General features: G+C 43.7%; 1 protein-coding gene across 1 annotated transcript; it reads right to left on the bottom strand.

The window, feature by feature from the left end:
• Nucleotides 1–1,262: 1,262 nt before the first annotated feature.
• On the bottom strand, nucleotides 1,263–14,913 carry tbc1d2b (TBC1 domain family, member 2B). The gene is made up of 13 exons (XM_030424585.1): nucleotides 14,507–14,913; nucleotides 13,555–13,705; nucleotides 12,140–12,317; nucleotides 10,288–10,439; nucleotides 9,910–10,145; nucleotides 7,560–7,985; nucleotides 7,353–7,463; nucleotides 6,965–7,158; nucleotides 5,121–5,615; nucleotides 4,915–5,032; nucleotides 4,562–4,747; nucleotides 3,048–3,169; nucleotides 1,263–1,946 (listed from the first exon to the last, which is right to left on the bottom strand). The coding sequence occupies exons 1-13, from the start codon at nucleotides 14,849–14,851 to the stop codon at nucleotides 1,751–1,753; spliced, it is 2,910 nt and encodes a 969-aa protein (XP_030280445.1). The 5' UTR covers nucleotides 14,852–14,913; the 3' UTR covers nucleotides 1,263–1,750.
• Nucleotides 14,914–16,215: the final 1,302 nt, after the last annotated feature.

Genomic DNA, 16,215 nt, shown 5'->3' with positions numbered 1-16,215 from the left:
TTGTAGTCGGAGGAGACTGAACCCTTTAAAAACACCTTATATCAAGAGGAAGACTAAAAACAAAACACTTAAGAGCAGCACATCTAGGCAGGGGTACAAAAAAAAAAAAAAACATTGTAACAAAACTGGAATGTTTGGCTTATATATCGTTTTTTCGTCTTACTAATACCATTAGATCTGAATTTGTATTGTTTGTTGTTTTTTTAGGACCCCAGGAGGATTAGCGACCATGTTGCTAAAGCTAACAAGGTTTCTAATAAGAAAAAAAAAATACTAAACTAATGAGGGAATCTGTACTGATCAATGTCTGTCAGTGCCAATTACTGTAATAATTTCCTGACTAATCCAGTGGCCTTCGGACTGTTTTTAGTCTAAAGGGCAAGTTCCCCCAAAAATGGAAATTCAGTCATTATATTCTCACCCTCATGAGGATGAAAAGTCTGGAGATGCTTTGTAGTCCACAAAATATTTCTCAAGCTTCCTAAACAACTGAAATAAACGGAGACACCGTAAAATGGCTACCTACATCCCAAATTGACATGAAAAGATGTTAATTAAGCTGACATCTTCACTTTAGCTATTAAGCTAAAAGCGTTAGCCCACATCCCATCCCATCTGAAGGGAACAAGCTCGACAGTCGTCCTGTATGCAAATAATGTCTTTTCAAATCAACATGGGCTTTTGGGGCTTCCGTCGATTTGAATTACGCCGTTTTGAAGCTCCAGAAATATTTTGTTAACCACAAAACGTCACCCGACTCTCCGTCTGCATGAGGGTGAGGCAATAATGATTGAATTTTCATTTCTAATTGAATTTTTCCTTAAAGAAAATTGTCGGTGCAAAATAGTTTGAGCTCTTCAGACTTTTGCTTTAGGAAAATGTAAGTAATTAAGTGGTATAAAAATAAGTTGACAATATGAAGAGTATGGAATGATATGTACAATCTAGGGCGACCTAGTGATCAGTCGGCTCTAAGACTTAATTTCTAAGATTCAGCAAAATTTGAATTGCAGCATAAGTGATTCAAGTGCATCATGAGACACAGGGATCAAACACATACATGTGTTGTTGAGTGGCAATATTGAAAAAAAAATAAATACACATATATATATATGTATATATGTATATATATATATATATATATATATATATATATATATATATATATATATATATATATATATATATATATATATATATATATATATATATATATATATATATATATATATATATATATATATATATATATATATATATATATAAAAATTTTGGGTAAAGAATTTTAAGACATTTAAGGAAGGAACTGGGGAGCGAATAAAAAGTAAAAAATACAATCAGTCCTTAAAAAGGTATAAAATTGCAGACTATTAAAAGATCACAGCCATGTTTTTAGAAATACTGATTGGGACTGCGAGAATGTAGTTTGGCACTGCGGGTTGAACAGCCATGATCACAGCGTACTGTCACATAAACACAAGAGCATACAACAAATAAGGCGTTTACAAAAAAAACCCAAAACAATGGCAGGAATACTGATAGAAAGCCTGATCGGCTGTGATGTTTTGGTCTTTCGATGCGATTTTGCTTGATCGAAAGTTGATTGTTCTGGCTCCGATTTGAACTCCAACAATTCTTTAGGAAAAGTAAAATCCCTTTACAAGCTGCAGCACATCACTGGTGTCGGTGATGAAGGTTCTCATCTTCATACTTAAGCCACAAGTGCCAGGGAAACGTGACAAGGCTACGGTCAGTTATCCTCCTCGTCGTCGCTGACGAAGCTCCGTCCGTCCTGATTCGTCTCCCTCTCCCTCAGGAAGGTCTGTCTGATCGCCTCCAGCTCCGTCAGCTCCAGACGCACCTTCTCCAGGTGGAAGGAGCGGCGGTTCTGGATTTGCCGCATGGGGAACGGGTTCATGTCCCCGAAAGCGATGCTCATCAGCTTCCTGAAAGAAAGAAAAGGAAAGGAGACAGTTCTGTCAGCCTAGGATGGTTTTATATTGTTCAGCATGCTCTGGTCAATAAAGAGCTGTGGTCGAAGCCACAACGCATTAATTAATACCTAATTATTATGCAAGAGATCCCAATGTGACTGATTTTACTGAAGGTAGACTCTAGGCTTGGGTTTTTTTTATGTCACCATATTGTCCCGCACAAATATCGCACTAGACAATATTATCGTCGGGTATATTTATAATCAAGTATTTTATTTTATTTGTACGCTGATTAGTAGTATGAATAGTATGAATAAATAAAGGAATGAGAGATTGATATGCTGTTCACTTCTTTACCTCTCTCTGCAAAAAAACACACTTTTATATAACAAAATAATATAAATAAGAACTTTTAAATTAGAACTTTGGCGCAAAGAATGAATCACAAACGCAACAAAACAGCCTGCGACATCCGGTGCATTAGAAATGACAGAGTAAGAAATTGAAGTAAAGTTTAGAATACACTCAGGCTGGTTCCTCTCAGGTAAAGAAGCACACAGCAGTTCGATATTGTGAAAAAAATACTGCAGACGATGGCAAATATCGCTATGTTCATAATACACGATGTCGGCTCAGGCCTGGCAGATTCATATTTCTGTTTCCCCTGCTAACCCAAACGAACCCCAGTCTATGGAAGTGCCCCAGTCTTGTGTGAAGAAGAGGAAGAAGAAGAAGAAGAAGTTTCAGAGGGATACATGATTGCAATTTGCAATACATGTTCTGCTAGTGTTCAAAGAGGAGGTAAAAATACAAAAAGAGAGAAAGCATTTTTTTATCTTATCGGTATCTGCTATGAGAGGCAGGTATTTATCCGTTTTCCGTACTGAAATATATCCATATTGTTTATGCCCAGTTGCCATGTCTACGAATGCAGAACCCACAGATGACTCAGTTTGTTTACACCAGCAAGAAGATAGGATCAGCTATTCCAGGGTTAATTATCTCGCTTCTTAATTCCTGCAGACACGCCGTCCTCAGAGATGTCTGAACATACTGTGCTTTGTACACGTGATGGCGAATACCAGAACAAATTGTCAACGTGGGTCACTGTACCTCGAGTCCAGGATGGTGCGTGTGAAACAGCGGAGATATTTAAAGATGGCCGTCGAGTCCTGCAACTTCAGAAACTCTTCCTCTTTGTGCTTGAAGAGAGCCAGGGCGAAGCGGAATATGATCTGTGGGGGAAAAAAAATGATCAAAGGCGTGAAATCTGCCTCACGTACCGCGCGGCACACATCATCCATCTGACATGCGAGGCCACATTACCAGACTGAAAACATGCCGCTGTTAGATGTGCGTGTGGGCACAACAGTATTTCGTCTGAGCATGCAGCACAGTGTGTTCAGATGTTCAGTTATTTACTGATTAACAGCTGACAAGAGTTGAACTAAAGTTTGATTGCCACCACAGACCCTGAAATGATAAATATATGATCACTGATCACAGGACTGACTGTTTGTGAAAGTGGTCGCTCGTAGGAATGAATGCAGAGAGTTATCGCCCAACTCTACAAGCTTTACAGAAGCTTTTGTTTTTTCCCTGATTGTGTTGATTTCAGCCACAGGAGGCTGCTGTCTCTCACGTAAAAAGCTTAACACTGTACACTACATGCCCGGCAACAAAACAGGCAGATGGTCAAAGTTAGTGACCAGCTGGTGAACAAAGCGGATCGTTTAGAAGCTAAATAACCAGCTGTTTCCCTCAGGAGACGGACAACACCACCTACTAAAGAGAGAGTGATGGTTGGACTTACATTCATCAATGAATGCAAAGACAAATGAACCCCAATGATAATTTGAACAGTGACAACACAGTAAGTCAGTGTTATTCCACTATTCCGCTGCCCCCTGGTGGCCAAAACTCATTTAAAGCAGGTTTAAAAATGCATTGATTGATTTTTCTTCTACAGCCTTAAACCATTAAGTGTCAATACATTACCGCTTAAAAACATTTAGCTAACATCTTAGCAAACAATTGACTATTTGCACATCCAGCAACATTAGCAGGCCCAATATTGACCCTCCTTTTGTTTATGTGTATTCATCTGAATAATGAGTCAGTCTCAGCTGGGTAGGTTTCTTTCCTTCTTTCTTTCTTTCTTTCTTCCTTCCTTCAAGAAAAGATTGCCAACTTTGTCCATCTGACAACCGGTGCTGTGCAGGTAGTATATAGTTAGTTTGTGAGAGCTTTTTTCTGCTGGAAATAAGGTTTATAACAGCACAGCTTGTGGGATCCAAAACCAAAAACAACAAGCTAAAATAAAGCTAAAAAGAAATAAAAAGCTAAAAGGCTCTGTGGACCTGAAGAAGAACTGCAGAGTTGCAGGATTATTACATATTGGTTATTCTCTCCAGTGGCCATTTTATTCATAATGCTTTGACAAGAATACATAATAATCAGAAAATCAGAAAATGATGGTAGGAAACTAAACTCAGCTGTCTGTATGGCCACATCACAATTTTTTTTTTTTAAAAGGTCCTCTAGAACTCTGTGAACATGTCAGGACATGTCTCTGTGTCTGTCAAGATCAGAGGGACTACGGTTTCACTTTCTCCTCCGTCTCTCACCTTCGGCCCTTCGTAGAGAAAGGCATCCCAGATCTTGAAGAGGATGTCGCTCACCACGCTGTCCACAAACACCACCAGGAACCAGTTGAAGGTGATGAGGGAGAAGTCCACCTTGTGCTGCTCGAAGTGGGCGTGAAGCCGCGGCAGCTTCTCACTCATCAGGTCCCTGAACACACGCTGGTCAACCTGCACAGACGCAAGAAAACAACCGGCGCTGTTTACTGCGCTGCATTCTTTCTTTGATTACTCACGAGCAGCGGCCTCAGTCACGTGACTACGACACTGCTGACACCGCAGAATCCTGGAAGTGTCCTTGAAAAAACAAAAGACACACAACCTTTGAGCTTGTTTACCTGTGAGCCAAGCAGAGTCTTGGTGTAATAGTCTCTTGGCATGAAGACCTCCACGATGGCTATGAGGCTCCAGAAGGCGTCCTCTTGGTCCAGATAGAGCAGGGCAATAGCTGCAAGCCTGAGGGAGAAACAGGCGATGAAATGTAATGGTTACAAGGCCTGACAGAGGAGAGAGAAAAAGGAGGATACCAGAAGTTGTCCCGTACCTGTTCAGTCCCTGGCAGTAGCCGATGTCTGGATTCCTCCAGGAGAAGGCCATCAGGACGTTCCTGAGTTTCTGGATGCCGCCTGCACTCGGGGAGGAGTAGTGCTTGTTGTTGGGCAAAGTGCGCAGCAAGTCCAGTTCGATCTGCTTCGAGGCCGGGTTGGGCTTGTCCCGGGCCACGTTTAGTAAGGTCTCGTAGTAGTCGGGCGCCAGTTGGTCCCGGAACTTTTTGACGTGGAAGGAGACGCACCAGCGCCACACCTGCGAGCGGTGCTCGTGGGGGACGCCGCAGCGAATCAGGGCCTTGAGCTCAGGGGATCGCACCAGGTCTCTGTTCATGGTGCTGGCCAGGTAGTTCTCCCACTTCACCCCGACGGACACCTCCTGATCACACATGGACAGGGACTTCAGCTCCAGAGCTCTCACCTTCGCAACCAGCTTCTCCTCCTCTTCCTCCTCCTCAGGGACGGTCTTGAAGCCGTACGCGTCATACTCACTGACGATGAACCAAGGCAGAGAGAAAACGTTATTCAAGTCATTCCAAAAGTAATTAACATTTTAGGGATACCGACATCACTCGATCACCTATGGATTACCTAAACAACGCATTTTGATGAGGACATGCGTGAACACGCACACAAGTCCAAAATACCAATTGGCAGATCAAGTTTTTCCAGTTAAGAAAAATGAAATGCAGCCATGTGTGAATGTAAAACAGGTCTGGTGACTACGTCGGATTAATAATAATTAGTTACATGAGGACTGCCATGTCTACAAACAACCTTAGGCCTTTGTTGCTGAAGGACTGACACCGCTGTGGATTGTTTTCTATTTTACTTCAGTGTTGGTGCTTAAAATTTCCCATTGTGACTTGATGTGATATGATCTACATTTAGTCATTACCTTTGCAAAACTTAGTATAGATGTTAAATGCTTTGTAATTGTTGCAACACTGAGCGGAAACAGAAAACTTTTCAACTTCCTCCCCTCTCGCGTTTCCATGTGGCAGACTATCCAGGACGATATTCAGCATTGTTCAGATGATTGATGTCTGTGTTTTTTTGCGTGCAATTGCCGATAAACTAGATCAATTAAAAAATGTTGGCTCTGATGCTCTGATCCACTGTCTGTCTGTCAGTATCCATCACTCTGTGGTCTCACTCAGTGTCCCGCCAACAACGCCTTCTCATTGATTACACGTCATGAATAATGGGATATCGACACTGAACCATCCGAGTCTGTGCAGTTACCGGTAACTAAATGTGTCGACTAACCGCAGTGGAGAGGAAGTGTAAAGAAGCAGAAGAAATAGATAAGCAAGAAACTTTGCTGGCTATTCTAAATTCTAACAAAATGGCTAATGATCGGCGTCAGTATCGGTTTCGTTCTAGTTGTCTCGAGAACGACAAGCAACACAGGAAACGCTGAATTTGTTGCCACATTTTTGTGACGAAATGATCAACGGAAACTGTCTCAATTTCATAAAGAGTAAAAAAACACAGTTTGAGTTTTGCGCCGCACAAACAGGTAACTACAGCATGGACAGGCGTAGGGATGGAGGGGAGAGTAGAAGGAAAATGTCGGGAGAAAAAGTGCAAGTTCATTCATCCATTTAGTCTGTGAGAGAGAAATGAAAGCAGATCAGGTCGTAGCGTGAACTGAGCCTTTCATTTTCAGGGAGAACTCAGGGATTTCACCTGTTGTGTAATTATTCTACAGCCACTACATTGTGCAATCAACACTTACTTCGTAATAATAAGTTAAAGCAAATATGCTATCCATTACAGACGAACTGAACATACTCTTCAATCTGAACAAATCGGTTCAGGAAGGCTCCGTCCGTACCTGACAGTGTTCGGTTTAAAGATGTGTTGCTCCTGCTGGTCGGGGCTCTCTGCCTGCAGCGCGTCCTCTAGCAATCTGGAGATGACCTCGCGGGCCGGGCTCTGCTCTGACGAACACACCGGGGTCTTCACTTCTTGGAGCAGCACCAGGTACTTGCTCTCCACCTGACACAGCTTGGCCTCCAGGGCCGTGTACTGCAGCAGAGACAGCAGAATCACGTTAGCATTAACAAGAGCACGATTACAGTTGGTTACTCATTGTTCCTACTTAGCATTTTAGGTTTAGAGGGCACCAGCTGAGGTCAGTACTGGACTTCCCCTAAAAGTTACTCAGACTTCCTGTTTCTAATAACAGAGTGCACCGTTAACGGACCGACGCGCGCTCGTACCTTTGCTTCCAGCGTCTTCTCTCTGCTCTCTGCATTTCTGCGTAACACCGTCAGCTCCAGGATCTCTTTGTTCAGGAACTTGTTCTGGGATTTGTAGCCTTGAAGGCTGTCCTGAAATTGGAGAAACGTGCGTTCAGTTTGGTTTACAAATTCAACCCGAATGAGCGCCCCCAGTTCTCATAATAACATAAGTGTTTCCGTCTGTACCTTGAGGATGTCCACCTCCTGCTGGTCTTTGTTAGGAGACGGTGAACCAGGATCATTTGGGTTGCCGCTCTGCTCGGAGCTCTCCTGTGACAGCTTGATGATGACTTCATCCTTGGCCTGGATGGTCTCCATCAGCATGCCCAGCTGGTCGTTTATCTCCCCCACCTTTATTTTCAGGCCCTTGAGCTCTTGTTGCAGACTGTCCTTCTCCAAGGCCAGACGCTCCATGTGGCCGCACAGGGACTGGATCTGTTCATCCCTCTCCTGAAGCAGGGCCTCCAACTGATCGATCTCTCCCTGGGTTACTGCTGGACTTTGAGTCTGGTCTGACGCCGCAGGAGAGTCCGGAGCCGGGGGTGGACGTTGCGCTGGCTGCCTGTCGCACTGGGTGGTCCTCAGAGTCTGCTGCAGAAGTCTCACCAGCTCCTGTTTAAGTAAAGAGGGTGTTTTTTAGTCAACATGTGGTCTTGCAGGGTCATGATCTCCACTTAAAATGTAGGTGCCTCGTCCGATCTGTTGGGATTCCAGGTTAATTTGATGTCCCTGGCCACCTGAACTTAAAAACAAAGACCACCCAACATCAGACCCGGCACCAATTCACCCTGCAAAAACCATCATATTGACTGTGGCTATTGTTTACAACATCGTGTACAAGCTGCATGCAATAGGATGCGTCAGAATGTGAGTGGCTAACCACATCGGCTGAAAAAAAATGTTTCCTTCTCGTTCACACTCTTTGACAGAGGCTACAGTAATGCTGACCCAAGCAGCAACATGCAGCACCACTACGCCCTGTTAAACCAATCACAGAGCATGAAATTCAATAACGAAAGTTTATCATAGTTGTGTATTTCATTAAGTCCGCTGCAGTGTGCAGATACTTGGCTCAAACGCGAATGCACTGATGCATCACGTGCACGCAGTCACAACAAGCAATACACAAGAATAATGAATAGAAGTTACATAAATAAAAGGTACAGTCTTCTTTGGCGAAGTTCTCTTACACAGGCAGGAAATGCTGACAAAGTGTCCACAGAGAAACGTCCCCGTTTTGGAGATGTAATAATGAAACTTTGCCGGCACAAAAACCGAGAGACGGCTTGTGGGAAAACATCGTTCCTTGTCACTTGGCTGCACTTACCCTTTAATAAGAGTATGGGCCTAATGTGATTATCAAATTCAGTCTAGGCCCAACGTTACCTGGAGGACATACAGCGAAACAGTCTTGTTAACAACACAATGCTGGCTTCAGTCAGGAGTGACAGAATGTTTCCTACAGTGGCTACGCAGAGCAGCCATCTGACTCGGTTACTCAGTAAATTCCTGTTAAAGTTGGAGCTGGCAGTGAAACACTTGACAGGGGGAAGAATACGCACATACATTACACATTCATCCGACTCGCGCTGCAGCCGTTGTGACCAATCGGCCGGTCCCAAAACAGTAAAACAAGAACAGAGAGCAGCGGGACGGAACGACACAGCTGTGATTGTTGTTAGGAGAACTGCTGTTTCCTCGTTTCTTGCTGAAGCATGACTAATCATTCGCTGTCTTCCTGTATTAGTGAGAGCATGTTGATTACACCAAACCGCCCAGTCAGGCACCACAACCCCCAGGCCTGCGCCGAATGAATTAAAATGAGAAAAAAAAAAGCACCCCAGTCAGCTTGGTTTTTCCCCTCTATTCCAGATAAATCCCACTTTATGAAGTCAGTCATGGTTCTTTGCTGTTAACTGCGAAAAGCATCAAGTCTTTGCTACATCGCTTTTTTAAATACTGCAATTATCGTAAACAAGAAACACTGGTGAGAAGACTATCAGAGAGGACTTTCAAGGCATCAAACAGAAGAAAAGCTGCTCTTTATCAAGTCTAAATGAGTCTTTAGCTAACACAAATAGCCTAATGAAAGATGAGGCTGACGGAAAAATATTTGGTTTTAAAGATACATGCACATGGAGCAACAGCAATGTAACAGAAGTGTGTTGAAGTAACATAAGGAACGGCAAAAATGAGGTTGGTCTAATTTACTCATGATAACGATTCCAAGGGGCAATAATTAAACATTTTAAAAAATTAGAGTACATCAGCTGTGCTTTGAACTAAATTAAATAATTTAATTATCGAAATCCCTGTGAAGTTTATTGGTTCAGAGCACCGATGTCATTGTGGACAGAATAATGTTTATTTTCGTATTATTCTGCGTATATTTTTTTTTCTACCTCCTAATATTGGTATCAGCCACAAAAAAATACAGTTATGATCAGGCTCTTGTGTGAACAAAGTTTTCCAGCGAGCCAGCATATAGTTGTTGTTGTGCGATTACATTTTATAAGTAAGAGTGGGACCGCTGTACCTTCTGACCGGCCAGCTCTTCTCTGAGTTTGGCGTCTTCCTGCTGCATGCGGCTCAGTTCTTCCTGTTGGCTCTGGAGGCGAAGCTGCAGCTCAAAAGGCTTGCTGCCGTTACACTCCGCTGGGACATTTTCTGAACTGTTGCGCCCGAACCTCCCGGAGCCCATCATGTCTCGAAGCAAAGGCCTCTTAGGCCGCGAAGGGTTGCGCACAAAGTCGAACGCCGACCCAAAGGAATCTGAGAGAGAGGAGAACTGCATGACTCTTTGGTGTTTTCCGTAAAAATTAACAATGGACTCAGGAGGTTAGAGCAGACAGAAACATGCATTGTTCATCCACTAGTCACAGCAGTGAGCGAATGAGTGACGCAATGGACGTACGCCTGTGTGTGTCTGGATGAGGTTTCTGTTCAGGGAAGTCCTTGGGTGGAGCATCCACCAGCTCCCAATCCTCGGCGCTGCTGTTGCTAGTGTAAAACACACTGCGTCTGTTCTCGCCTCCTCTCCCCGGCCGCAGATAAGACATAGAGTTCCTGACAGAAACAGAAACCAGACAAAAGAATGAGTAAGACCAAGACCATGGACATTCAGTGTTATCTTGGACATTCAGTGGCTGCTACGATGTGAAAGCTTTTGAGAAAAATCCACAGGGATCAAGGACAAACTGCAGGGAAGCCTCATGCTCTGCTATGTTGTCAATAATACCATGAGCACGAACAGCCTTGTTGTTGTCTTTTTTGTTTGTTTTGTCTGGACGACAGAACTGCAGCTGTATACAGGTAAAAGGAAATACGTACCGATCTGCTCAGCCTGTCCAGGTTCTCTTCTATGGGAGGAACATGTCTTTTTAAAATCAAATAATAATCTGAAGACAGCAAATGGAAGCCTCACATTTTATCTTGCGCATAATACAAACAGGGTCGTGACTGACAACAAGCCTTCACACTTGTGTTTCTCACACTTCTGAATGTGAGATCGGCACAAACGCGCGACTATTTCAGTGCAGCGCGATCATGTTCACGCCATCACACCTCGTCTACACTGGACCTGTTTCGGCCATTTCTCTTCTGACAGGGCACACATGCTGCCATTTTAATCAAAGCGTCTGTCTATAGCCGCCCCACCATAACTGATTCACTGCGGCCAAAACTAATCTTCTGACACAGCATTTCTGGAGTTATCATTCTCGAGCATCCGCTGCTTCTGCTCTGATCATGAGTTATGATATCGTGCTTAAAGGAGAAGTATCAGACTTCAGTGTTTTATACATGTTCTTGAGCGTGTAAAAGGTTTGACAGTTCAAAAGGTCAAAGTCTGCGCCAACAGAAGCTCCCCTCTCCCACAGAAAACACTGCTCCCGAAACGCCCCGTCAATATTCCAGCCTTTAATTCTGTGACTTTGTGACATCACACTACGTCACATAGTCAAACATTTTTGAATCATTTCTGCCTAGTGGCTAGTTTGGCATATAAGAATTGATTTAGCACAGCTGCTGTGTTGTTAACAGTGCTGGCTCAGGCGTGTGTGAGCTGACCAATCAGAGCAGTCTGGTTATTCAGGAGGGGGGGGGGGGCCTTAAAGAGACGGAAGCTAAATCAGAGCTGTAGCAAAAGGGCAGTGTGACAAATGTGTTTATTAGCACACAAGCGTGTAAACCTATTCCACCTATTTGGTTGTGACCCAAAATAAATGTACGAACCCAGGAATGATCATAATGTCTCCTTTAACTTACAGATTCAAACGCAAAAAACAGCATCTTACAGATAACATCTTAGACTAGCCTCTATTATATTTCATAAGAATTATCCTGCACCAGTATTGAGACAAAAAAAATGTCAGCCAACACAACAGTCAATCATCCCAAAACACCCTTATCACAAAAAGTAGAGCACACGGGTGTGGAGATATGCTATCAGCAGCTCAAATCCTCCAAGATTCCTGTGCACCTTTATCAGTGACCTCTCCTTCCATTGCAGAGACAAAGCGAATTCCAAACCACGTCTCATTTTTTGGATGTCAGCGCCTTGCGTCATTTGAACAGATGTGTCGTGTTGGCCAACAAGGGGGAACTTGTCGGTGGCCACAAACTAGAGCAACTAGCCACCTATGGATGCAACCATTTCCCCTTTGCCGCCGTCAACCTCAGAGAGAATTGAAGAGGTGTTGTCTTTCCTCATTGCAGCTCAAACTCGTTGTGCCTGTTTGGCAGGGACACGGCAGTAGCAGGCTTACCTGAGTTCTGTACCGAAGTTTCTGAGGGAGAAGTTGAGGGGGTTCGTGGACGCGGCGGAAGGCCCTCTGGCCGACTGGATCCCCACCATTCCCCCGCCCTCCGTCTCCGCCTCCACTGCCGCCAAGTCGCTACGGACCTTCTCCATGCTGTCACTCAGCTTCTCGAAGACAAACGCATCTGAGAATAAAACACACAACAACAATAAAAGGAAGAGTCATAACGCCACTTCTGTTTTGCAGCTTCAATTGTTTGTTGAGGAAATGAGACTGTGATGTCCCTGAGCGGATTCCAGAGTAAAATGAAGCAATATTTTGAGCTACCAAGGCTGCCGTTTACAGCAGGGTGGATGTCTGTGGTCACACGAGCAGCTCTCTCACCATCAGAAAGTACACTGCGCAGCATTTTCTCTGCCCCGCATGCTAAATATAAATCAGCCCTTCAATGAAATTCGCCGGGACCGCGTGGGAACATTTGTTTATATAAAAAAAAGCCTCGCAGCTCCACAATTATGGTGCCAAGTATCGAGGGGGAGACCTGTGGCCACCAACACATAGACGTCGTTACACCGCAGGTCAAGTATTTCAATGATAGGACTACTTTGACATGATCAGAAAAAGGAAAAACAAATCCTTTTATCCTCTTCTGAACCTGTGAGAGCTTCCGAGTCATACGGCAGAGTAAGGCTGGCACATGTCACAGCAGTCAGTAGCGATTACCTTGGTTTTAGTGTGAAGCTGAGTCGTGTTAATCTTTCGCTGTAAAAAAAAGAGCAACATGAAACATTTAATGTCTTCACAGCTAGAGGCTACAAATGTCCATTAGTGGGAGGTCTGGTTGCATTTCAACACAGCTCACTGACTAAAGGGTCAAGGGCCGTCTGACATTTCAGACATTAACTTGTGAATCACTTCTCCTCCAGTCAAGCCAGGTGACTAACCTGTCTGACTTCACCAGGGTCAACACCTGGAATGTGAGCAGTGTCATGCTGATGTATGTAAGCTGAGGCCCCTGCTGGTTATAATATTAATATAAGTACATCCTCCTGTTTGTACTGTAAATGCCGCTGGGCGGAATTTATTCTGCCATGATAACGCTTGTATCTTGCAAACAGCGAGCAGTCTGCACAATCAGAGTGCATTAACATAAAACACACCCCTGATAAGGTAGAGTCCTTTTCTTTCATTCCCTTTATTGATATCTCATTCAATGCACGCTCGACTGTGACACAGCCCGTTTTTTCTACAGGAAACAGGAATCAGAATAACATGAGCAAACATTAATCCATCAGATATAAGTGTTGACTCTCAGCTTGGTGCCTGGATGTGATGCAGAGAGAGAGAGAGAGAGAGAGTGTGTGTGTGTGGGTGTGTGTGTGTGTGTGTGTGTGTGTGTGTGTGCGCTCGCACCCGCCTACCATTGTCTTTGCCGACGAGGCCGCTGGGAGGGTACGCCAGGGTCGGCGAGCTCCAGCTGTCCCTCTGGCCAGAGCCTCGCGTGTTGCTGTACTCCCAACGTTTCTGCTGTAGCTGCTGCAGCCAGTAGTGCATCACCTGCCTGCTGGGGGCCTGGAGACACAAACACACACACATACACACACACGCGCATCAATCAGTTTTTATAGGGAAAAGACAAGTGAAACATCAGGATTATGATAGCAGCTGTGGAATTTAAAAAAAACAACATATGAAAGAGTCCACCAGCGCTTTAAAAATAACAGGTTACAATTCTGATTCTGTCATGTGAATGAGGGCAGACTCTGGTTTCAGTCTCAGTTCCAGCCTGCGGGGCCCTGAGCAAGCTGTTTGGTATTAACTATTCACTCCATCTGCTGAGAGTGATGCAGACTCGAGCGAGCAGGCGGAGCGGAGTTTTAAAAAAATACCAGAGGCACCTGTGTTGGCACTGACGCCATCACAAGTCATATGACAGAGCATCACCATCAGCATCACATGAGATGCTGTGACCCCCCCCCCCCCAGATAAAAAGGCACAGCTGACATGAGGGCTGATGAGCTCATGTGTATGTTAAAAAAAAAATAAATAATAAATAATTCACAGTTACATGCAATGTAAACATGGGGGTTGGCAGTCAGTGTTTTGTCTGATGCAATCAGCTGATCATGTGCTGATGCCCAGAAAAAAGAAAAAAAAACATGATTCACTTGTGGATCTTTTTTTTTAAAGCCAGATGTTCTTGAGAAGTTGTCAGATCAACTCCCTGTCAGCACAAATCAAAGCTGTTGCATTTAGAATGGGTGTGTCTGTCTGCCCTTTTGCCACAATGGCAAAGGAAGTGACAAATGACAGCACAACACGGTCAGATCTGTGCTACAACATGCACGAGAAACAAAAAAATAAAGTTCCTACCTTGAGGAGGAACTCCTTCTCGGCCGTGCGGATCTCGAACTGGCCCTCTTCCCCCTCCACGTCGTAGCTGAAGCACGCGTCGCCGATCTCGATGTGTCCGAGCGGCAGGGCATCCTGGGGAGTCTTGAAGTAGTACAAGTAACATTTCCTCGGATCGTACACGAACCAGCGCGGCTTGTAGCCCCTAAGAGGCCCCTTGCCGGACAGTTTGTTCAGGTAGCCGCACAGCTTGGAGGCCTGGTCCTTCGCGCCCTCGGCCTCGGCCACATCCACGGACCTGGAGGCCACCACCACCCGAGAGGCTGCGCAGGACCCGGCTTCGCTGCCATCCTCCTCTTCGTGCATCTTTCCTCGAACTTTCTTCTTCGTGCAGCGCAGCGGATGCCCACTCCTGTTTCCATCCACATGACTGCCTGCCTCCTGTCCAGGGGGAACATGGGAGGTGTAGTTTAATTTTTTTCGACGGGTGACGTGGGTGGAGGAGGAGGCGGAAACCGCTGGGTGGCGCTGTTTGACCAGATGTGCACCCTCAGATACTCCAGCTGCTGGTGGAGGTCAAAGAGAAGAGCAGTTATGATCTAACGTTCAAGACATTTGAAAAATATGTTCATATAGCCGCAGGAGGATCCTAGTAATTGGAAGACTAATAAAAGAATACAAATTCCTAAAATTGTTAGGTAGATAATCACATAATAAAATAAATATATTGCTAAAGATGTTCCTTTATTGATCCCTCTTGGGAGAAATTAACCTGTAACACGGCAGTACAGAGGGAAATAAGTAGCAGCACAAGAGTAAGTCTCAAAAAATAGGGACAATAATAGAGAGATATTGGAAAGAATAAAATAACAATTTGAAAAAATATATATAATAAAAAAAACTATTAGAATAAAAGATAAACATATTATAGAGTAACTGTCCTTGTGTGTACATGACGTGTGCAGTAGATAATAAATGTGAAATGTGCAAATGTGCGATGTGCAATGTGCATGGCTCCTGAGATAATCAATAACAACAGGAACACACAAAAAAAAAATCAGTCTTTGTGAATAATCCTTTATAAATCCCACAATGGGAAAATGTGCATTATTACAGCAGCAAAGAGGATTGTAAAAATAAAGAGCATCAATTAAAGACAGTAATGATAGAAAAAATATTTAAATAAACAAATGTAAGCAAAAAAGCATTTAGAACAATATAAACACTACATACATTTAAATAAGGGGCCCCTGTCCAAAAATGTGCTGTTGGGCCCCTGTTGACTGTGGATACAAAATATCTACATGACACATGTTTTATTTGCCACATATATTTTATACATTTATTATATTATATGATTATGTGGCAGATATATGATATGTGCCTTGTAGATGTTGTATGCACAGTCAGTGTAGGCCCAACAGCACATAATTGCACCAAGGCCCTTATTTAAATCCGCTTTGGTGTAAATATTTCCCTCAATGTGCAATTGTAAATATCTATTGGGTTAATGTTTCCTATCTATACTGTTTGTATTGTTCTTTCTGATTTTCGTAGTTCTAGTGACATGTTGTTGTGTCAGACTCCCTGGCAGAGCAAAAGACATAATTCATAAAAGCTAATAAGCTACAAACAAAACACCAGAAAAAAAACCAAAACCCTACAAGCAAAATGTATGAAAAATATAAGAACTATGTACAAAGAAAATACAGGTTAATAGCCGCAATATT

Source organism: Sparus aurata, chromosome 8, assembly GCF_900880675.1.
Source record: "Sparus aurata chromosome 8, fSpaAur1.1, whole genome shotgun sequence".
Classification (NCBI taxonomy): Eukaryota; Metazoa; Chordata; class Actinopteri; order Spariformes; family Sparidae; genus Sparus; species Sparus aurata.
This window is presented reverse-complemented; position numbering and strand designations above follow the sequence as displayed.